We start from the raw sequence: 20,790 nt of genomic DNA on the forward strand, positions 1-20,790 counted from the left end.
TAGAAAAGGTTCCAGAAAAAAAACCCAAAACAATAAACGTTCACACCGCGTGCTTTCAAGGTGCGTTTCCTGATGACTGTGCGAGGGTGGAAGAACAAGAAGCTGCCAATAATAATGCCAAACGGTGGAAGGATATAAGCGGAACGGTATATAAACACGGCGAAGGATGTCACGGGAACGAAAGAAATAGAAGATGCCCAAACTCGGACTGACCTCTCTCACCGTGCGGTGTTAGTTGGTTGAAGGTAGGCTATAATGGTGGTGGTGTTGGTGGTAGAATAGTTAGGCGTTGATGCGTGTTGCGATAGCGCGCGCGTTTCGGACGTTACGCACCATTCGGGAGGTCCCCCTTATTCGAGAATCACGGGTTTTTGGATTTTTGCAACAACAAAAAAACACACACATAAACACGCTGGACATTACACATCTCTTTCTCTCACTCGCACGCGGTGTTTCAACCGATGTTCCGGTGCAACACGCGCAAACAATATGTAAGGATGGTGAGAATCCGCTAGCTTAGGCAGTGCTCTAACAAATGTATAGAGCAAAATAAAATTTAAAAAATAAACGCTTTGCGGTTTGTATAGAATATATTAGGAACTTTAGCTAAAATGATCATACATTTGAATTTAAATGGCTCTTAATAAATACTACTTTTGATAATGAAGCATGATTTCAACGTATAACAAACGTAATAATTGCATATTAATGTATTTTTGAATCATTTTTAAACTTGTTATTTTTTAATGTATTGTTTATAAAACAAAGGTTATAGAATTCCAAATATTCTTTTTCTACGAAAAAAAAATCACAAAATATTCCACATCCTGTGCTTTTCTACAGTTGTTGAAGACACTGTCTAAGGCAGCGAGATACGCTCAATGACAAAAACTCTCTCTCTCTCTCGCTCCCATCTCTCGGGTTTTTATCCTCCAAAGCATAGCTATGCTCGGCTTAAGGGGTGAGCGGTATATCATGTGTACATCGCGGACGCTCTGTCGCTTTCCCTCTCGCAGCATAAAGAAGGAGAGCGCGACGGCTTCGGTTTTCGCAGCCAGCGCGAGGCAACACTGCTTCGGGTCATCTCGGGACGCGTAAAACGGACCAACGGCACAACATCACTTGTACGCCAATTTCAATTTTATTTTACGCGTACGAGGCGAACGGTGTGTATTCTTCGCGCTCCGCTGCTACTGAAAACGCGCCACAAAAACACTCTTGCTGTGCAGCCTTGCATCCTTTTTGGGGGGAGTTTGGAATCGAAAGCCGCGAAATGCATGCCGTGAAGTAGGCAAACCCAGAAAAAGAAAATGTGAGTGTGCGAACTGCTTTACCACTGAGATTTGCGGTGGATAGCAAAATCGGGGCGGCGATAAATCATCACCCGGTGCGGTTTATATTAATGTGGTAAAAAGAATATAACACGTGCGGTATTATCACTGTACGTGATCGGTTAATGTGTGAGGCGTTACAAAAAGAAACACAAAGTGAAAACAACGTGTAAAAACGAAACGCCAAAAACATATTGGTAGTGCACGAAAAATCACACTCTCAAGTGGATTTTTTCAAAAGGAATTGGTTTTCCAAACGATGTAAAAGTGCTAAGTAATACTCACATAAGACACCGTGAACACAGCAGTGCAAAACGTTGTCGCAAAGAAACACAAACACATAAAAATAAGCGAAATAATGCACCCGCGTTTTTCGTTATCGGCTTTCTTCCTCTGTCCGTGCGCGATCGTCTTCTTGTTCACTATGGCTTCCGTTGTACGTAGCAGTTAGTACGTTCGACCGATCTGCACTTTTGCATCTGTGGTGTGACCCGCATGGCGAACGAGGTTTGCAACCGGCGAAAACGCACTACGCACCAACCGCGCGAATATCAGCAGTGAGGATCCACAACATAGCCAACAGCAACGTCAGTTGGGAATAAGTCAAAAGTTTAACTCTGCTAACCTTAACATCACGGCGATCACACGGATGACAGTGCGAATGTATCATTGTTCTTGTCATCTCGGGTTCGATAGCACAAAAGGTGCGTTCTGGCACGCGCGTACCCGGCACATTTGCTGTGTGTAGTAGTACTGTAGGTAACATTTGAGAGAAATTCCACTTGCCACTTAAGCGTTGTGCACTTCGGTTGTGTGGGTGACATTTCGCGGATTTATAGTGTGATGAGGATCGCGCAGCAGAGAGCGATGCGAGAGATTAACCAAGAATAAAACGAAACGCGCGCGTATGAAGAATTGCCTATGTCCAAAGGACTCAAGACACACAGCTGTACGGAAAAGTGTGCAACGGAGAATTGGAACCGTGAGCGACGCTTCAGTGTGGAATAAGTATTAGTGGCAAAATAAAAGTGATCATCTGGAAGCTGCTAAAATTCCTGACGCGGTAGGAGGAAACATACGCTTCAGGTTATAAAGAAACAAATATCGCGTGTGTTACAGTGAGTAACGTGCCTGTTTGTACCGTGTAGAAGCGCAATGAACGCGTTCTTAAAGCGTTTGATGAGTAGCGTGTATGTAGCAAACAACTAATACAAGAAATATAGCGCTCAAGCAAATACAAATAATCCGAGCAAATTACCGTGTGCAGATCGCGCTCTGTGCGTGGCTCTGTGTGTGTGTGCAGTGCGGTGCGTGAAGTAAAGTTCTGTACGGACCCGTGCCGGGGTCAGCAGAGGGCATAACGGTGGAGGTAACCAGCGCCACCAGTAGTGTCCACGGGCTCGAGGGAACCGGCTTCGTACTGGCCCGTAATCGTCAACAACATCCCCATCATCATCACCGGCAGAGGCAACGCCATCGCCTGCACGACCAGCGGCAACTCGCCACGACGACGACGACGCTCGCCAGCAACGCATCCTCCACCTCACTAGCAACCGAAAGGTTAATTACGTTCGGTAAAATTAGGAGATACCGGGAAACGAGTGCCGCCTCACCGTCGTCGAGGACGTCGCCGGCAACGCCAAGTGCACGTAAGTTTTCTATATCCCACTCCATAGTTGCAATGCTTCGTTTGCCGTAACTACTTGGAATTGTTGGAAAATTCCGGTGAAACTTTTAGTTGTTTTTTTCACGAGATGTGTGATAAGATATTTAAAACAGTCCCCATACTAAACATCATTCATGAAACGGAGAATTTTAAGGGCACTTTAAACAGTCACAAGATGTGGATCGAATTCAACAGATGGGTTCCTCATTCAAATCACATCCCAACTGTTCGTTTGGTTGCTTATCAGTAAAGCCGTTATTCTCAGTAAACGTGTTAAAATCGTTATTTAAATGGACTGATGAATGAAACCAGATGTTTGTTATTCGCTCCTGTAGAGAATGCCGGTTATGTCCTAGTTAAACTTCACCAGGTTCGAATTGTCAGTAAATCGATTTTAAGGAGAACTGACAATCCGATAGTGTAATAAGTGGAATTCGTGGGAATGCCAAAAAAGGGTGCAATATCGTTTCTATTTGATAACATAATTCAGTATATCAAGCGAGTTTTTCAAAGAAAAAATTAACAAAAATTGAACATAATTTGTTGGACCTAGTTAGGAGACTAAGCAAAACTAATTGAACTTTTCCATTTTCAAAATCCACGTATTGGGGAATCCACGTATATCAGGTATATCTCGGAAACTATCTGTACATATGTCCTCACATAAGAACTTTTAATGCTCAGGATGGACAGGTACAGTTTTCATCTAGATACATTGAGCTCATTTATTTGATCTCACCTTTTTTACAATCTCTAAGGACACTGGCTCACACAGGTAAGGCCAAATATCAACAGGTAAGGGTGCAAAAACATAAAAAACCCGTATTGCTTTCAAGAAGATTAACTAGCTACGACGAAAGGATCTATCCGCGACCATGAACCACCCATGAACCACCCGAATACCGGTGTGAGTTGGTGGGCGAATTTGTTGGTCCAAAATTCTCAGTAGGTCGTAGGCTTGATGGGTCATTGAACTCTGGCCACTAATTAATCGTAGAAAATTACCAAGAAGTACGTTCACCCACGTCACAAGCTCTAATCTTTGTGCAAAACAAATAACTGCCCTTAATGCAGTTGAATTCGCGTTGCTTTTGGCAAATGGAGTGAAGCAATCGATTGGAACCTGGAGAAGGTATAAGGAAAAAAAAGACTGTAACGACATCCTCATCTCCAACACAAAACCCAACCCAAATATGCACCTTTCTTCGTGCGGGGTAGTGTTCGCTGTATGGGGTAGCTAAAACACCAACCGGGCAAGAATTGGGGATGAAAAAGGGAATAAATTCCCTGCGCACTCTGACACACATATACGCGCGACTACCTAATTTGTGACGGGAGTTGACGGTTGTTGTTTCGTTGGCTGTTTTTTTTTTCTTGACTGCGACTTTTTCTACCCCAAAAGCTAAGGTTGTCTTTCTGGTTTTTCATTCCATCTTGAGTTTCTGTGTTTTTTTTTTAATGTATTATCCTGTCCCCTTGTTCGTGCAAAAGTGACGCATCGTGGTGAGAGAAAAAGGCAAGCCAGTGCCACGGGGTGGGATGGTAATGGTAGTGGTGGAAGTGCATTTATTATGGCCGGTCAGCACCACCAACGAATTGAGGGAGCAAAAACGAAACCGAAAATAGACCCGTGGACGCGAAAGTCTCCGCAAGTCTGCAAAAAGGTAGGCACAGAACAGGCAATCGCTGAAATCTCGTAATGCGCACCGGGGGTACATTTATGTTTTTGTCCTTTTTTGTTGGTTGACTGTATTTTTCTCGACTTTCGGGGTCCTTCGACGTTCGGACGGAGCCTGAACGTCCACTCGCCTATGAGGGTAGAGTTCTTGGAACTGTCGACTGCAGCGCATACGGCGCACACGGAGCTTGGCACGACACGCCGTCCTCGACGCTGGGGGGGGGTTGTGACGGAGGCGACGCGTGTTAATGGCGGCTGCACGAACACACAGCAAAGGAAAATTCACGTCCAGGACACACGGACACAACCAGGAAAGACCAGGGAAAGAAGGAAGAAAGGCGAAAGAAAAAAAGAACGCGAACGAAGTTCAATCCAAGCACGCTCTCGCGGATCGGATGTCCGAAAACTCTTATCCTTCCCTTTTTTTAGTAGTCGGTAAAAAGCAGCACTACCTTCCCGTTCTCGTCCTCCTACCTCCAACGAAAACCTTCTTAGTTCTGAAGAAAAGTCCTTCGCTTACGGCGGCCACACAAGTCTATGGCGGTCAGAGTTCGGGACACGGGAGTCATCGGGAACGTAACACACAAAACGAAAATGAGGAAAAATAAACAGAACCGAAAAAGAAAAACGGCCACGACAGCCACGTACCACATGGTGTGTGTGTGTTTTGGGGGTGAGAAAAAAGCGGGAGGATGGGGGATACTGTGCAGCGAAAAATGGACGCCACTGCACAAAAATCCAAAACACATCACCCTCCTCCACACGCACACACTCGCCCTGCCGCTGTGTTTTTTTTCTGCTGTACGCGAAAGGACATTCGCAGAGAAGAAGAAAAAAACGGAACGATCCTTTTTTTTCGCGGGAGACTAACGTTCCACTTTCTTCGTGACTTCCTCCAGAGCCACCCCTCAGCCAAGGGGTTTGGATGCTGCAAAAAGAAAGAAGCACCGAACAGAGGGTGGGGAAGATTGAAGCAGCGATGGGGCAAGTCTAGGGAGAACTGCGGAGAATCTTACCAAACCAAAAGTCGCTAACGGGAAGGATGCTGTCGTCGTGGTTGGGAGAACAGGCAAGGGGGCTGACGCAGAGACGCCCTGTCCACCCTGTACATGTATGTGTGTTGCGTTTTCCGATAGGTTTTTCTTTTTCGTCACTCGCTCTTTCCTCATCTATTTTACCACGTCTTCCTGCTGGGGGTTCGTTTTTTTTTTCTTCGCCTACTTCTTACTTCCTCCCAACTCTGGCCCCACACTTCATCGTGCAGGACATTGTGCACTTCGAGCGCTATTTTACTTCTTTCAGCTTGCCCAACTTTTCCACCGTCCCTTATGCTGTAATGCGCGCAGTTGACCAAATTACTAGCGCGTAGAGTAACGGACAGAAGGGCAAGGGATGGTTTTTGGGGAGAGGAGAGGGTTGGGGTGAATAGATGGGATGGGGGTTAGTGTGAGTAGCGTGGTGACGAAATAGTGAAGACTTTTTGGGGCGTTCGTCTAGCAGATGGGACGGTTTTTGGGACACGGACCAAAGCAGTGTGTAGTGTGTAGCGCGTAATACATGTATATATATTTTTTTCAGTCACTTTCTCTTTTCGAGTTTCTTTTTCCGTTGCTCTTTATGCTGCACAATCAAGGCTTTACCTTCTAAAGCGCTTGAATATTTCTACCCCCATAGTCACAACTATAACCTACCCTACCCTTCCCTTTGCTCCATCAGATGCCTAAGCTTTTCGTGGCAAACATCTCTTCTACTGTCCGGTGGCCATTTTCCTTTGCTTTCGGTTTGCTGTCAGTTTTTGTTGGTTTTGTTTTTTTGGTCTTTTATGTCATCTACCCACCGCTTTTTTCGCGATGCGTGATGTGTGGGTGGATGTGTATTCGTTAACACATCTGTGTGTGGGTTTTTTTTGTTTCCTAAGGTGGACATGTTTCTTATGTTAAAGAAGAAAATCCTTGTCATTTGGTGCCCCAATGTACACAGGCTTTTTTCGAGGAGTTTGTTTTCTTTTGATTTGTTGAGAATCGCAGCTCAATGTGTCCAGTCAATCGTGGAAATAAATCGATTTAATCAAAATCTTGCTACCAAATTCAATACTTCTAAGGAAGAAAAACAGACACAGCCTTTGCATCTGTTTTTCTACTCGGAAATGAAAATCCCTCTAAAATGTAATAATTCTTTTAAGAAATTAATGAACAATGTTGATGCTATATCGCTTCACAAAGAACTATACTTCAGAAGAATATCCTTTAAAACATAAAAGTTACAAACAAAAAAAATAGTTTTCTCTTATGTATGTAAAGTCCACCATTTTTACCGTGCAATTACAGGACCTTGCACCCACCGGCAAACCCTATTGCTTGTGATGATTTTTAGCGATATTTTTTTTTATTCCTCATCAACCTGCAACCCCATAGCAAACACCGTTGTTACAGTGACTTTGAAAGCCCGAGCTCCTTGCAGCTTGGCATTCGAAATTATGCACCTTTTGGCTTATTTTTCCTTCACTTTACCCTTCGCTTGTTCGCTTTTGCGAAGGAAAAATTCTGCACAGGATACGGGGACACCCATTTGCACGCACGCCTTTGCAGTCAGCGACAGTGGCACCAAAACCGGATGGACATCGCGTGGGTCCTTTTCCTGCCCGAGAAAGGGTGGCCCGAGAGGGATAGACCGTCGACTGGTGTAAAGTGTCGCGCACACACACAAATGAGCGCCGGATGTGGAAGTCGATTATCCTCGGTTCTTGTTCTGTGGACCCAAAGAATGGTGGGGTCCCTTTACAACGGCAGCAATAACAACGAAAAAACCGGGTACGCGAGAAACACCTATAAGGACACCAAAAAGGGCTCACACGCGTGTCGCTACACAAAGTTGAAACGGTTTTCCTTCTTCCTTTTCTATTGATTTTGCCAAACGGCACGAAACCGCGAAACGTGTGATTGCGTCTTGTGATCGTGTGCAGACCCGTTGACGAACAGAAAAAAATCCCCCGTTAGAAAACGACAATTTTTACTCCGTCCAATACCCCAAAGCCCAACGCGCGAGAAAAGGTATTAAGGAACAAAAAAAAAACACGCAAGGTGAAAAAAAAGGGCTTCTGCGGTGCGAAATGAAGGGGTCGTCCTTTCTGGGACGGTGTGCAAACCTGTATTTTGCGGACGACTGTTCGGTTTTACCATTTTCGACGGTAGAAACGTTTTGCGTCTGTTTTTTTGTTGTTGTTTGTTTGTAAAAGAATTGCCAACGGGGTGTATATGTATGTAGACACGCATGTTTTTTTTTCGTGAGGTCCAAACAAGCACCCAACAGAATGTTGCACACAAAAGTGCGAAAGCACAAAAAAGGGGATAAAATGTTAATTTAACAATTTATTAGAATATTTTTCTTTCCTTCTTCATCGGGTCCTCGTTAATTTCTATAACGGCGTTTTCCAAACTAATCTTTTGCTTGCAAAAGTGTGTTACATGCATTTTTGCATTTCGCTAAATAGCGGTCTGATGCGTCTAATATTATCGACAAAAGAACAGGGGAGGGGTAGGGGAAGAAAAGGGTCAAGTAAAAAAAAACGCCAACAACCGTTATTATGTTCATTTTCGTTTGCTTCAAAGGGATCGATTGATTCGCCCATGCACACAACCCAGCACACGATGGGGAACGCTTCCTAGCACAACAAAAACCCCGGACCAGACTGTCAAGAGCCGATGGTCAATTATTTTTTCGCTTGTTTTTTTTCTTATTCTTCACTTCATATCTTTTTGTTCCTTCTTATGCGGTTTGGCGACCGGCGAAAAAAAAACGCACGCTGCAGCCAGAATTAGACGGTTTGGCGAGCGAAAACATTAGCCCGGTTCGATATGCTGAGAAATTCGCAGGAAACGTGAGCATCTTCTAATTAAGAGATGGCTTTTGTCGAAAGGAAGCTTTGGTTTTCGTGTTTTTCTTTGCTTTATTTTTTGGTGACTGATGCAAGAAGTATATTCCATAAAACAGCAGCTTCCCTTTATCTGCAGCCTCCGAAGGACTACTTTCCTCGCGGATAGATGGATTCGCGTTTTTCTTCGCTTTAGCTTAGCTCTCACTCCCTCTCTCCCTCCCATTTTTGCATCCCCGGCGTCGATCGCGATCATCATTACTTCGGTTTTGGATTGACCTTCGCCAATGCTAGAGGACGGACTTTCAATTTGCGTGTTGGCGAAATTTACCGTTTTTCGCTCGTCTAAAATTGACGACGATGTCCTCGGGGCATAGACCATCGAGAACGGTCGTTGTTTTTACCCTTTGGTTTTTTTTGCTTTTAATTTTTATTATGTTTCTTCAGCACATCATTAGGATCCTTCGATGCGAGAGAAGCCTAATCAATGCGTCAATGTGCGGCAGTCGAAGAAATTAAGTCAATTATGAAAATCACGCCAAACGCATCATTTGACACGCGGTGGTTTATTTCACGAACGGGGAAAAATTATTTTTGATTTTTTTAAAAGCATTTCTCTGCGGAGGAAGTCACCGACGAGATGCATATTTATGCAAATATAGTTTTTTAAACATATAACACAAATATCTGCTAATTTCCGAAAGGAGCTTCGTCAGATTCTTTCCTAATATATACACACCATGTTTACATAAAGTCGCTAGAATTTATATTATTTTGACATTTAAAAATATCTGTATCGGAAAATATCGGATTAGTAAAAACAATATGTAGAATTTAATTTGCAATAATGCAATCAATTAAGTTTATAATAAACAGTAAACAAGAATATACAATTTTGTTCACCTGAGAGTACTTAAAGTTTTTGAAAAGCTTTCAATACATCAACCGAGAATGTTAGGAACGGTGTTCAACTTTGTGTTGAGGTTTAGAATTGAAGAACAATGTCAGCATATTTGAACCACATCCATTGCAGATATTTTTCGACACCTTCTTGGTCTATTTGACCAGAATCTAGGAATGACTTAACTTCTATACGATACGATCAAGAATTTAAAAAAAGTTGGAAAGTATTCCGATTCTTCTACCACCATCTCTCAATGGGATGCACTTTAAATTGTTTTGTTTGCTTTAAAAGATTCATTTCAAACTCCCAATGAAAGTGATGAAGTTATGTTGCGGCAGACGCTGCAACATTTCAAGAATGCAGCATAAACCATCTTGAGATAAATATCTTGCAAATAAAAATAAAAAAAAGCCCAAAAACCCCTTCAATTTTGAAAGACGAAACAGAAAGGCAGATTGAATGTGGTTCTATACACAGTGACAAATACAAAACCAAATTCATTTATGATTTACACAAATATGCGAATGGAGGGAAAATCGGTACTTTTGCGCTGGTAGTATGGCATGGCATTGTGTTGGAAAAGCATAAAAGCATGAAGGAGAAAAATATAATTAACTGCCAACCTGTTGCATGCACCATCGAGAACGAGAGTGCCGGCATTCGACTGACAAGCCAGTCTGCGTTTCGAGCAAATGCCGGTCGGGTCGGGAATGGGTGGCCTCAAAGTGTGGGTGTAGGAATAGGTTAGTTATGTGTTGTTATGTTGCCTTTTGAGCCGCACGGGAAAAGCTCGTGCACAATAATGCGCTCACTCGATGCCGGAGCGTACGCCCACCACCCAATCTTTCCTTCCCTTTTGTGTGTGTGTGTGTGGGTATGTAGGTGAGCAAAATCGATGTTATGTTGTTAAAACGCTTAGGGACGATGATTATGATGATGATGCTACCAAGACATCACCACCATGGAATGGCATGAAAAGACTAAAAGGGGCATCGGGCACAGCAAGACAGACGGCAAAGTTCACAGCACGAAGCAGCAACAAAACAACAAAACAATCGAGCCAACGGTTGCAACTGTTCCAACTCCTTGACATTTCCTCCATCAACTGCATCGACAGTAGCAACAGTAGCGCTGGGATCGGAAAACTGTGAGGGGTGAAAAACGGAGATAGAACGAAAACAAAGCTTCAAAACTAGCGTGAGTGGCAGAGAAACAAGAGCAAACGATCCAAATCCTTGCGGGCGGATGGCGGATGGCTCGACATGAAAACGGAAACGATAAAGAGAAGAGAACCATAAATAAATCAAATCGTAAAAAATACACATAACTTTTATCGGATGTTACTTCTGCCCACTAGTACTACTACTACCACCAACACTGCTGATGCTGTTTTCCTGGAAAAAAGGACCTCAAGTGGATATAGCAAGTCTCTACTTATGTGTGTGTGTGTGAAGCTGTGTGGTTGTGTCTGGTTAAGTCCATTCAGCTGTTTTTCGACAAATCCAGACAACGGCTAATACTAGCCTTATCCACTACATGCACTACTATAGACGAGATTCGAGCCACTTACACACACACATACCACATATCTTCTTCCGGTCTGAAGCAACTTGAGTTCGCTTTTTTGTGTGTTGTTATTTCATTGAATTTTTCCTTGTCGATTGTAAAACCATTTGTTGATGTTCCCCCTGGTAGACATTTTTTTGTGTTCAATGGATGATGGTGGTAAAATCCGAAAGGATACTTTTCCTACCATTTTTATCATACCCCGTTGGGGGAAAAAGAATTAAATGTCCGAGAAGGGCGTCTTTTTGCTCGGAGGATGAACGAAGCAACAGAATGAAAGAACACAAAAGTAAGAGTCGAGAGAAAGTTCGAAACACGCAAACACGCGTGCATTTTTCCATTTTTTTTTCTTTTCTCATACCCTTAATTTTGCATGCAGAGATTGAAGATGGCCTTGCTGGTTAAGCGATTTTTCTTGCTTCTTGCGTGCTAATAAGGTTGTGGTGCGTAATCATTAGCGCTTTTTTTCTTAACCGTCCCATGTATATTATTATTGGAATGCCCGGGTGCCTTGTCTGCAGTGCAGTTGCAGCTAATTAAATAAGGATTGCAAAATGATAATGTGCTGATAAATGGGCCACATACAAAGACGTACGGAAAAGCTCGATAGACCAAAACATTACCAGGATGTGTAGCGTTGCGTTAAAGGTTATACAAAAATTATATACTACATTTATTATCAGGGAATAAAATGTTAATAAGTCTATAAAAAAATATTTTTGTTTTAAAAATTCTTGCACTTGAGTAAAATAAATGTAATCCTTAATAAGCAACATGTTGTACGCACAAAACCAGCTGTTCGATAGGGATAAAGGTCATAACACATTTACAAACAAAGAAACTAAAAAAAAAAACAAACAAGAATAATTGTAACGAACGACAATACGAACGCTTCCAGATCGTTTGCGATACTTTCACTTTTCACTCCCACCAGGGTAAAGACCCGGAAATAGGAAAATAGAACAAGAGGGAAAAAAACACGCCCAGACATTGGACAGAATAAAAATCCATCCCGTTAACTGTCGGCAGCACCGTAAGGCGAAATGGGGTGGAAATGAATGAAGGAGTCAAACCCCCCTTACTCCCCTTTTATCTTCCCTGCCCTGCTACAGAACAATAAATTTCAGTAACGAAAGTAAAAGTTTTTTTTTCGCCCTCTTCCTGTGCACTAGGACAGCCCTCTAGGACAAAGTATTGCAAGTTTCCATGTAACTGTGTCTGGTTGTGTATGTGTGTCTGTAGTTTGTTTATATGAATTAATGTGAGGAAAAGTGAATTTTTCCTCACTGTCATGGTCAGCAAAGAGATGCCGTGTGTTTAGTTTTCTTTTTTTGCCACCGGCTGCGACGGTTGAAGAATTTTCCTCCCTCACCCGGTAGCCCGTTTTAGTCGATGATCATTTTTCCCGACCGCATGTGGGTACGGGTGGGCACACTACACTACTGTAGTACACTGACTGTTGGCTGGCAAACCGAAAAGAAAGGCAAAACGTGCTGAGCATACTTAATAGTAGCATAATGCGCTAGCACGACTGAAGTTTAGTGGCGACGGCCGGTAGAAGACGGTTGGGTTGTTACTCTAGGGGTCATCTGGATAATGCAAAGGAAGAAAGGAGAAATAAGAAAACAACAGCGAAACAAAAAAAAACAAACACACAAACATCTCAACCGCACAATGCATTCGACCTCGCCAGACAGCATAAAAATAGGACAGACGAATAGGAATCCTTGCAGCACCGTTTCACAATGAGTGAAGTGAGAAGGAGAAGAAGCAAAAAAAAAACAGCAGAAACGTATTACATAAAAATTGCAATTGCAAAGATGTGCTCGCCAGCTCTTCCCGTTGCATTCCCTTCCTTAACCACTCGCTTTTGTGTGCCGCTTTTTAGCACCTTAACACAACAATAGACAATCTCTCCCTTGTGCTTGTGTGCTTTGTTGGGGATGCGAAACGAGACATAGAGATGCTTGCTGCATAAATCTGTGGACGAAATAGAAAAACATACAATCTTCGGCATTGTGCAATCTCCAACCAAACACTTCTCGTTCTAACCAACGCACCATGACCTTTCTGGAACATACTGTGGCGCGCGCACACACACACACAGACAGGCTGTGACTATAGGGCCACAACGTTCGTAAATGCACGTGGTCGGTTTGGTGCGCATGAGGGCACTTTTCCTACGGTTTGATTCGATTTTGTTCGTGATTGAATAAAAAAAAATAAACACACACCAAGCAAACCCCTTTCGAAACGCATAGAAATGGCACAAATTTCCCCACAAACACATACACATAACGTACTTTATATAGTGCAAAAAGTGTGTGTTTTTTATGTTGGTAAAAGTAAGAAGAGGAAAAAGAAAACGCTCAATTAAAACTCTCGCTTGGGAAAAGAGCGAAAAAGGGACCATTGCACTCAACTGCATCTGCTGCACCAGCCTAAGTGCAGCTGGGATGCATTCGTGTGTGCGCAGTTGTGGGTGCCAAACGGCATGGCATTTCCATTGTATATACGTCCCGGTGTGTAAGTGTGTGGTTGCCTTTATGTGCGAAAATTTGTAAACATCACAACACAGAGGGAACAGAGTCGCGTGAGATACGTGAGTCGAAAACCGAAGCAGAGAGAGCAAGAGTTCCAATAAAATAATCCGAGAGCAATAATAGTGCGAGATTCGAGATATTCGCCGTATATATGCTCGTGAGTGACGACGTTTTATGAATGAATGCGTAACACTCCGTACATGATGGTACGCGCGCGGTGCCTTCCCCTTCGAACGGATGCGTGAGTTCCGTTCCGAAAAAGGGTGCAATAAGTGCACGACCCTGAAGCATTGAGAAGGCAAAAAAAACTTCCTTCTTTTGTGAGCAGGAAGGGGAGCATAGAGCGGTTGAGATGACATCCCCGCACCGGAACGGGACAGCAAACCGTGGTACAAGCGAGACATCTCGATGGCACGAATGATGTGAACCGATTTCGATTGGTCAGCACATTGGGGAGCCAGCTACCGGATGAAACGCGCGCAGCATAAAATGCACCAGCAACAAACAAATTCCAACGGCCGCCTCAAGTGTAAGCAGTTCGGCCATAGTAACCGAGCTCCGAAATTTTTGGGGGAGCAGCTGTGATGTGTGGAGGTTTTGTTGGGGAAAATTGAGTAGGACAAAAAAAAGAATGGAAAAGCGCGCATTTCACTCAGGGGAAAGTGTCCGTTTTTCTCAATGTGATGTTGGATTTTTGCTTCCGTATTTTTCCCCCGGTAGGCGTTAACCTTAACATATGACACCATATAAAACTATGTGCGGGTGAATGTGCTTCTTTCCCCCAAAAAAGGGGGGTTAGGACACTGTATACACGCGTTGGGAATGTACGCATAGATGCTCAACCTAACCACAGTACTGATGTTCACAAAGATATAAACGCTGGTCGTTGTGCGTAGCCGTTATTGGTTCCCGATTTGCATATTCATCCTAATTGTGCGTTGGTACACGCACGTAGTTGGATGGTTGGAGAGATTTGAGTATGCGTAGACTACGTACACTATTGGCTGGTTCAGAATTGGCCTGTGTGCCTCTGTGGCTGCAATTATTCATACATGAAAAGGCTCAAAGTATACTCCTTCATTGGGTGAGAACATTCTGCTTAGTAACGTGGATTTTTTTAGATGAACTAAATTTATTCAAATTACGCTACATATGATGCAAAAACATAGATATAGATCAGTTACTAAGGATTAAAGAAAATGGCATAATAGGCCACCGCAGCCCACACAACAAGAAACATATTCAAAAAGACATTAAAAGCACAATCGCAATTTTCCCGTTTCTTCCATTTCCAGAATCGCTTCTGATGATGATGATGGCCACAGCGACGAAGGGCAAACGCCCGCTCCGTCACCTCACGGCGACGGATAAAATCGACGCAATCCAACGGATTCACGACGGTGAATCGAAGGCGTCGGTAGCGCGTGACATCGGCGTGCCGGAGTCGACGCTGCGCGGCTGGTGCAAAAACGAAGAGAAGCTACGCTACATGTCACGCCAGTCGGTGGAAAATGCGGAAAAGCTAAGCAACGAGGCAACCGCAGCCGCCCTCACAGCGGCCGCCGCTGCCGAACTGTTCAGCGGACCACCGGAGAAGCGGCTAAAGCTCGAGTCGGCCATGTTCGGTGGGAATGGCAAGCTCAAGTACGACGATAGCTTCTACAAGGTAGCGGCAGCTGCCCGCGGTTCCCTGAACGGGCTCGATCTGTCCGGCGGTGGAGGCGGTGGTGGCGGTGGCGTCGACAAAGCTGGCCCGCTCGGTGTGTCCGGTGGGGACATTATCATGAACGGGTTGGCCGGTGCATCGGCGGCTGACTTCAGCCAGTTTGCAAAGACGGCGGCCGAAATTAGCGCACTCAGCAAATCGAAGGCGTACGGCGCGGATCTCAGCAAACACCATCACCACGGCGGTGATCCGACCAAGTCCGATCATCACCTCTCGATGGCGGCCATCAGTCCACTGACGAGCCTCAGCCACCTGTCGGGCATGTCCGGGTTGGGTCAGAGTCCGCTAGCGCTTAGCTTCAACGATATCGCTACCAATCTGAACCTGATCGCACAACTCAACAACAATCACAACCTTGCGACCATGTCCAGTCTGGCGGGTGGACTTAACAGTGCTGCAGCTGCAGCGGCAGCCGCCCAATCCCTGCGTAACGTTCGTCCGAAGGGTTCCGGAAGTTCGGCGGCAAACAACAATGGTTCCGGTGGTGGAGCAGGCAATGGTCGGGGTAGCAGTATGCAGGACAATGGTAACGGCGGCGGCGGCGGCGGAGGAGGAGGAATAGGAGCTGGAGGTGTTTCCGGTAATGGAAACAGTACGGATAAATCCTCCTCGGGTGGCAGCGCAACCGTTCCATCGCTGACGGTTCGCAATCTGGCCAAGCTGCAGCAACAGAAAAGCTCGTCCGGCGAGCTCCTCGGTAATGGTATGCTTCACCAACAGTCCCACGCTGCTGGCTTATCTAATCTGTCTGAGCAGTATAGAAAATCCAGTAACCAATCTAGCAATCCCGCCACTAGTACACCCACTACAACCACTACCAATGCTTCCGTAGGTCGTGACACGAATGCCGCCCCCGTCGACGATGCGCTCTGGTACTGGCTCAAGTCGCAGCAGGCGATGCTCGGTCTGAACAATCTGTACACCGCGTTACCCCGGGCAGCCAGCCACAGTCCACCGACGCCGCCACCACCGATGGGACTCACATCCGTGACGGTTGGTGCCGGATCTCCGAACCACGCGCAGACTACACTTCCACCGACGGCACACACCCCACATACTCCGCCACCACCGCTAGTAGGGCCACCGCTCGTCAGTACACCTCAGCCAACGCCACCATCGTCGGCACCATCGCTTACACCGGAGGATACGAAGAATTCGTCCTGGTTCTGGCAGTGGTACAAAACCTTCGGCGCATCCCTAATGCCGGGTGGTACTGCTGGAGGGGCTGGCACTGCCGCGGCGGACAGCAAACAACATCTGCGAGAACAGCAGCAGCAACAAGCCGCCCAGCAGGCAGCAATTGCGGCAGCACTGCATCATCACAACAACAACAACAACTCGCTAAGCCAACAGAACCAGAACAACGGCGCGTCCGGTCAGAAGGGCAACGGTGGAGCGGCAGCAACGGCCGCTTCCCTGACGGCGGCCTACGAGAACATCCTGTACTCGCAGCTGACCAAGGGTTCGTCGGCGAACGCAGTCGATACGCTCAACAACAACCATCATCACCATCTAAACCACCATCTCACCGCACATCTCAAGAACGAACCGATGGATCTCAATATGAGCGGTGTGAACGATGGCGATTCGAAGCCGGAGGATCTCTCGAACCATCACGCTGCCAGTGGAAAGGATCGGAATGGTGCAATCGGGAATGGTGATATGCGGCGTTCGCGATACCACCACAACTCACCCAGTCGACCTTCGTCGGCCTCTTCGGTTGCGTCGTCCGCGATGAGTGCTCACGGATCGCGGGATGGAGGCGATCGTTTGATGCCACCGACGCTGGCACGCACTTCCGAAGATCGCGAAGAGGACGAAGCAGCCGCACTCGATGATGGTGAGGAGCGTGGTTTGAAACCGTCCACTACCTTGGAGGAAGCCACATCCACCGATGCGGTGGTAAATGCCAGTGGCGGTCACAAAGAGGAAGACGACGAGGAGGAAGATAGAGAGGAACGGCACGACAATGGTCAGCGTATGGCGGAGGACGATGAAAGCGTTGCTCACGAAGATCAGGAACAGCGGACGGAGAAGGAACGAAAGCGCCAAGGATTGAAACGACGCAGATGTTCCTCGGCCGAGCTTGTCGAAGCGAAGGAAGCGCTTGATAACATTCTGTTCAGCGGTAACAGTAACGACCGGTGCTCCACTGTCAGCAGTGCAGCCGCATCTCCACCTCCGGCACTGCTTGCAATGGCGGTTCGGGGACGATCGACCAGTCCGGTCGGTGCAACGATCGGTGGTGAACACAATACCGAAGATGGACCGCTTCATACCGATACCAAGGGCGATACGACCGGAGACGATGCCAAGAGTGAAACGTCGGATGACTCGAATCACCATCAGCGCCATAAGGTGGCCTCCGTGGCCGTAGCAGACATTCGCAACTCCGCCGAGGCAGTGGAACACGGTGAGAAGTTCCTAAAGTGGCTCGAAGCCTGCAGCGACCCGAACGTGACCGCAATGCAGGTGGTGCAGTTCAAGTACCTGCTCAACAGTATCAAGCTGAGCGCCGAACGGCAGCTGCAAACTGCAACGGCGGCCAGTGCATTGACCGGCAACGGACCCGAAGAACGCACCCGTATCCGGAAGCGCAAGTAAATCCGCGAACAGTCGACGAACTAACGAGATCGTTTCATACTGTTCTTGTTGTACATAATGATATATGTCTGCCCAGCCCAGCTTGTGTCGGTAGGATGTTGTTAGGGTTTGTTCTAGAGAAGGCGACAGGCAGTGGGTTTATATTTTTTACACATAAAGTAAACTCCCACAAAACCGGTGGATGTAAGCGTTTTAAGGGCACTTGCAACGCCACGTAACTTAAGGGCGATCTACATTAAGTAGTTGAATTTTTTCATTTCTACACATTCCTCAACAAACAAAAGTCGAAATCTATAGGACAAATGTGGCTTTAAGATATTTTTGTTCTTTTTGTTAACTATCTAAAATACGAGTCCATGCTCGTTTACATTCCATTCCCTTGAAAAAGTTTTATTTTACATCGTTACGACTTCCCGTAAGTGAAAATTCACTTTACATTTGTATTTGAATTTCTATCTATTAAATTGATCTTCCGTTTACTGTGTTTATCCCGCATCTTTCGCACTTTTATTTTATTAAAACTGATCTGTTGGATTATCATACGTAGGCTCTTTGTTAATAAGTTTGTAAATAGCGGTTCGATTAGAGCACCAGCTGCAGCAGACGATGGCGAAGTCGATTTAAGAAAAAAAACTGGCCAAAGCAAACATTACGTAGGTTGGATATTATTAGATACACATTCGGAGAACATGAAGCCGGGACAGAAGTTAATCGTACCCTTCCAAACGTAGACGGCAGATGGATGTAATCAATATGAAAGTCCAACTATAACCGATCATGATGAAGATGCCAAATGTACAACCTCTTAGAATGCACATTAACATTATGTAGTTGTACGAATGCAGTCGCGATCGCAGAAAGGAAACTAGTAACGCATAGCATAGCACTACACGACCTGCTAACGCAGGAGAGCTGTGTTAGTTTTCCACCCCAAAAATCAATTAAACTTATTCGTGTATGTGGGTCGTTTTCTGCATTTAAGTTTACACGCCAGATCTCGTAGAGTATGTTTTATCGCTGGATAATGGAGATCCGTATGCTCTCACGCACTGAATGGATGTTCTTATGTGTGTTTTTGCTCAACATAAAATCGTAAACTAAGCAAACATATTTCAATCTCTAATCGGTAGTAAAGCGGAAAACTTTTAGGGCCAAAAATTGCTGCCAAGTGAAAGCAGAAAGAAGCGTTCGAAGAAGGTGCACATTCTTCACATTAGTAAAATGAGTTTTTGGGGAAAGATTTTGGGAAAATGCAGCACAAACTAGCCACCGTAGTACCGTACTGCTGATATCAGATATCTTTAAAGGTATCACAAAGAAGAAGGAGAAGAAAAATCAAAATCCTGTGACGAATCGTAAATGTGCAGTATTCCATTCACTGATCAGATAAAATTTAATATATGTAATCGTTTCAATCGTCGACAGAGGGAGCAAAAAGTCGGTCGGGGAAACGGAACAGAACAGAAGGGAGTCAAAATCAGCGCTAAACAAATTTGAGAAGAAAAAAGATCTATAATTATATATATATACACAAAACACACAATTCTATATATTTAGGCGAAAACAAAAACGACGATTTAGGCGAGCGCGACAAACAAATGTCATTGTGATTTTTTGGACTATTTCCTAATAAACGAAAAATTCCTCTAGCGAAGACGATAATAGAGAGACGGCAGTAAGCAGCGGGGGACGAAATGGCGCTAGTGTTAGCGATAGTGTTAGGATTAACAATTTAGCGGCAAAATGCGAAGGGGGCGTAAAAGCGAGAAGAAAATCTTTGCAAAAGAAAAACACACAAACACAAACAAAAACACACTGATATTCCTATGTATAAACAAGAAACGTGAACTAATGTAAAATTTGAACTCTATCACTAAAAGAAAATGTTGAACATACATAAATGAAATTTGCGAATACACACACTACATTTAAAAAAAACTGGAAAATAATGTTGTTGTGGATTTTTTTGTACCCGTTGTACAAATTTCAGGTAAGGATATTCTCCTGAGCATGAAAGAAAATCTTGAATCGCTTACCATGTTTGTCTGATCCACGAGCGGTTCATACACGATATAGTCCGCTACGAAAGCCGCTATCTCCTGCCAGGATCCGATCAAATCCGGAAACAACAAAACGGACGGCCGGAGCGTTGTGCACACGAACTTCTGCACATCACACTCGTTCGGCGGTGCCAACACTAACGGTTGACGGTTGGGAAACTTCTCCCGATACTGGCGCCGGAAGTTCTCCGCAAACAGTAACACCAGCTTCTCCTTCGACGACAGGGTACGATACGTTTCCGGATACTCGACCGTTTCCTCCTCGTCTGCTGCCGGTGGTCGATAGGCAGGGAAGCAAGTATCGATGACACCGAGCTTACGTTTCATTGCATCTAGCGTTTCATTACCGGGCTGCAGCTCCACGCTCAGCTCCGGTGAGTAACGTACGGATGGTTGTTTCGTTGGTGTTGGAGGTGGTATACGAAGTTCCCGCGCCTGTGCTCGCTTATCACGCAACTTTTTAATGAGAATATCTGCGACGTTCGCCGATATGGTACTCTCCCGGGAGGCCATTTCGTTACGTGAAGTGTACCGGACGAAGAATGGAATGAAACTGAGCAAAACTGTGTGTTCCAAAGCATAGAAAATTCTACGTTGACAACGAACATTCAACAACTTGACCTAGGTGCATGTTTCTATAGCAACCAGCTCAATGCTATGACTACGGCTTACTATTGCACGAACAAAACTTCGCAATGGGTTTCAAATAACAGTTCTTTCTGGAGGAGTGCTATTATATAAAGTAATACCTAACTAAAAAAAAGTAATAAATAATATAATAACAACAATAATTATATTTAACTTAAATAATAAATAAATTTAAGCAAAATGTACTAAAAAC

The 20,790-nt window shown here is 44.9% G+C and overlaps 2 protein-coding genes across 3 annotated transcripts in view; one reads left to right on the top strand and one right to left on the bottom strand.

The window, feature by feature from the left end:
• LOC125760511 (coiled-coil domain-containing protein lobo) overlaps nucleotides 1–20,630 on the bottom strand; it is a 160,579-nt gene extending 139,949 nt beyond the window's left edge. Inside the window, exon 1 of the mRNA XM_049420703.1 lies at nucleotides 19,926–20,630. Coding sequence (XP_049276660.1) covers nucleotides 19,926–20,462 — 537 coding nt within the window. The 5' untranslated portion in view covers nucleotides 20,463–20,630. The remainder of the gene's footprint in view (nucleotides 1–19,925) is intronic.
• LOC125760510 (protein distal antenna) lies at nucleotides 906–19,829 on the top strand. Of its 2 annotated transcripts, XM_049420702.1 has the most exons (3): nucleotides 906–2,980; nucleotides 14,855–15,988; nucleotides 16,118–19,829. In XM_049420702.1, exons 2-3 carry the CDS (start codon nucleotides 14,866–14,868, stop codon nucleotides 17,887–17,889), a joined length of 2,895 nt encoding a protein of 964 aa, XP_049276659.1. In that variant the 5' UTR covers nucleotides 906–2,980; nucleotides 14,855–14,865; the 3' UTR covers nucleotides 17,890–19,829. The 2 variants fall into 2 exon arrangements, with proteins under 2 accessions (XP_049276659.1, XP_049276658.1); XM_049420701.1 differs by having other exon boundaries at nucleotides 14,855–19,829.
• Nucleotides 20,631–20,790: the final 160 nt, after the last annotated feature.

This window comes from Anopheles funestus, chromosome 2RL (assembly GCF_943734845.2).
Source record: "Anopheles funestus chromosome 2RL, idAnoFuneDA-416_04, whole genome shotgun sequence".
Lineage (NCBI taxonomy): Eukaryota > Metazoa > Arthropoda > Insecta > Diptera > Culicidae > Anopheles > Anopheles funestus.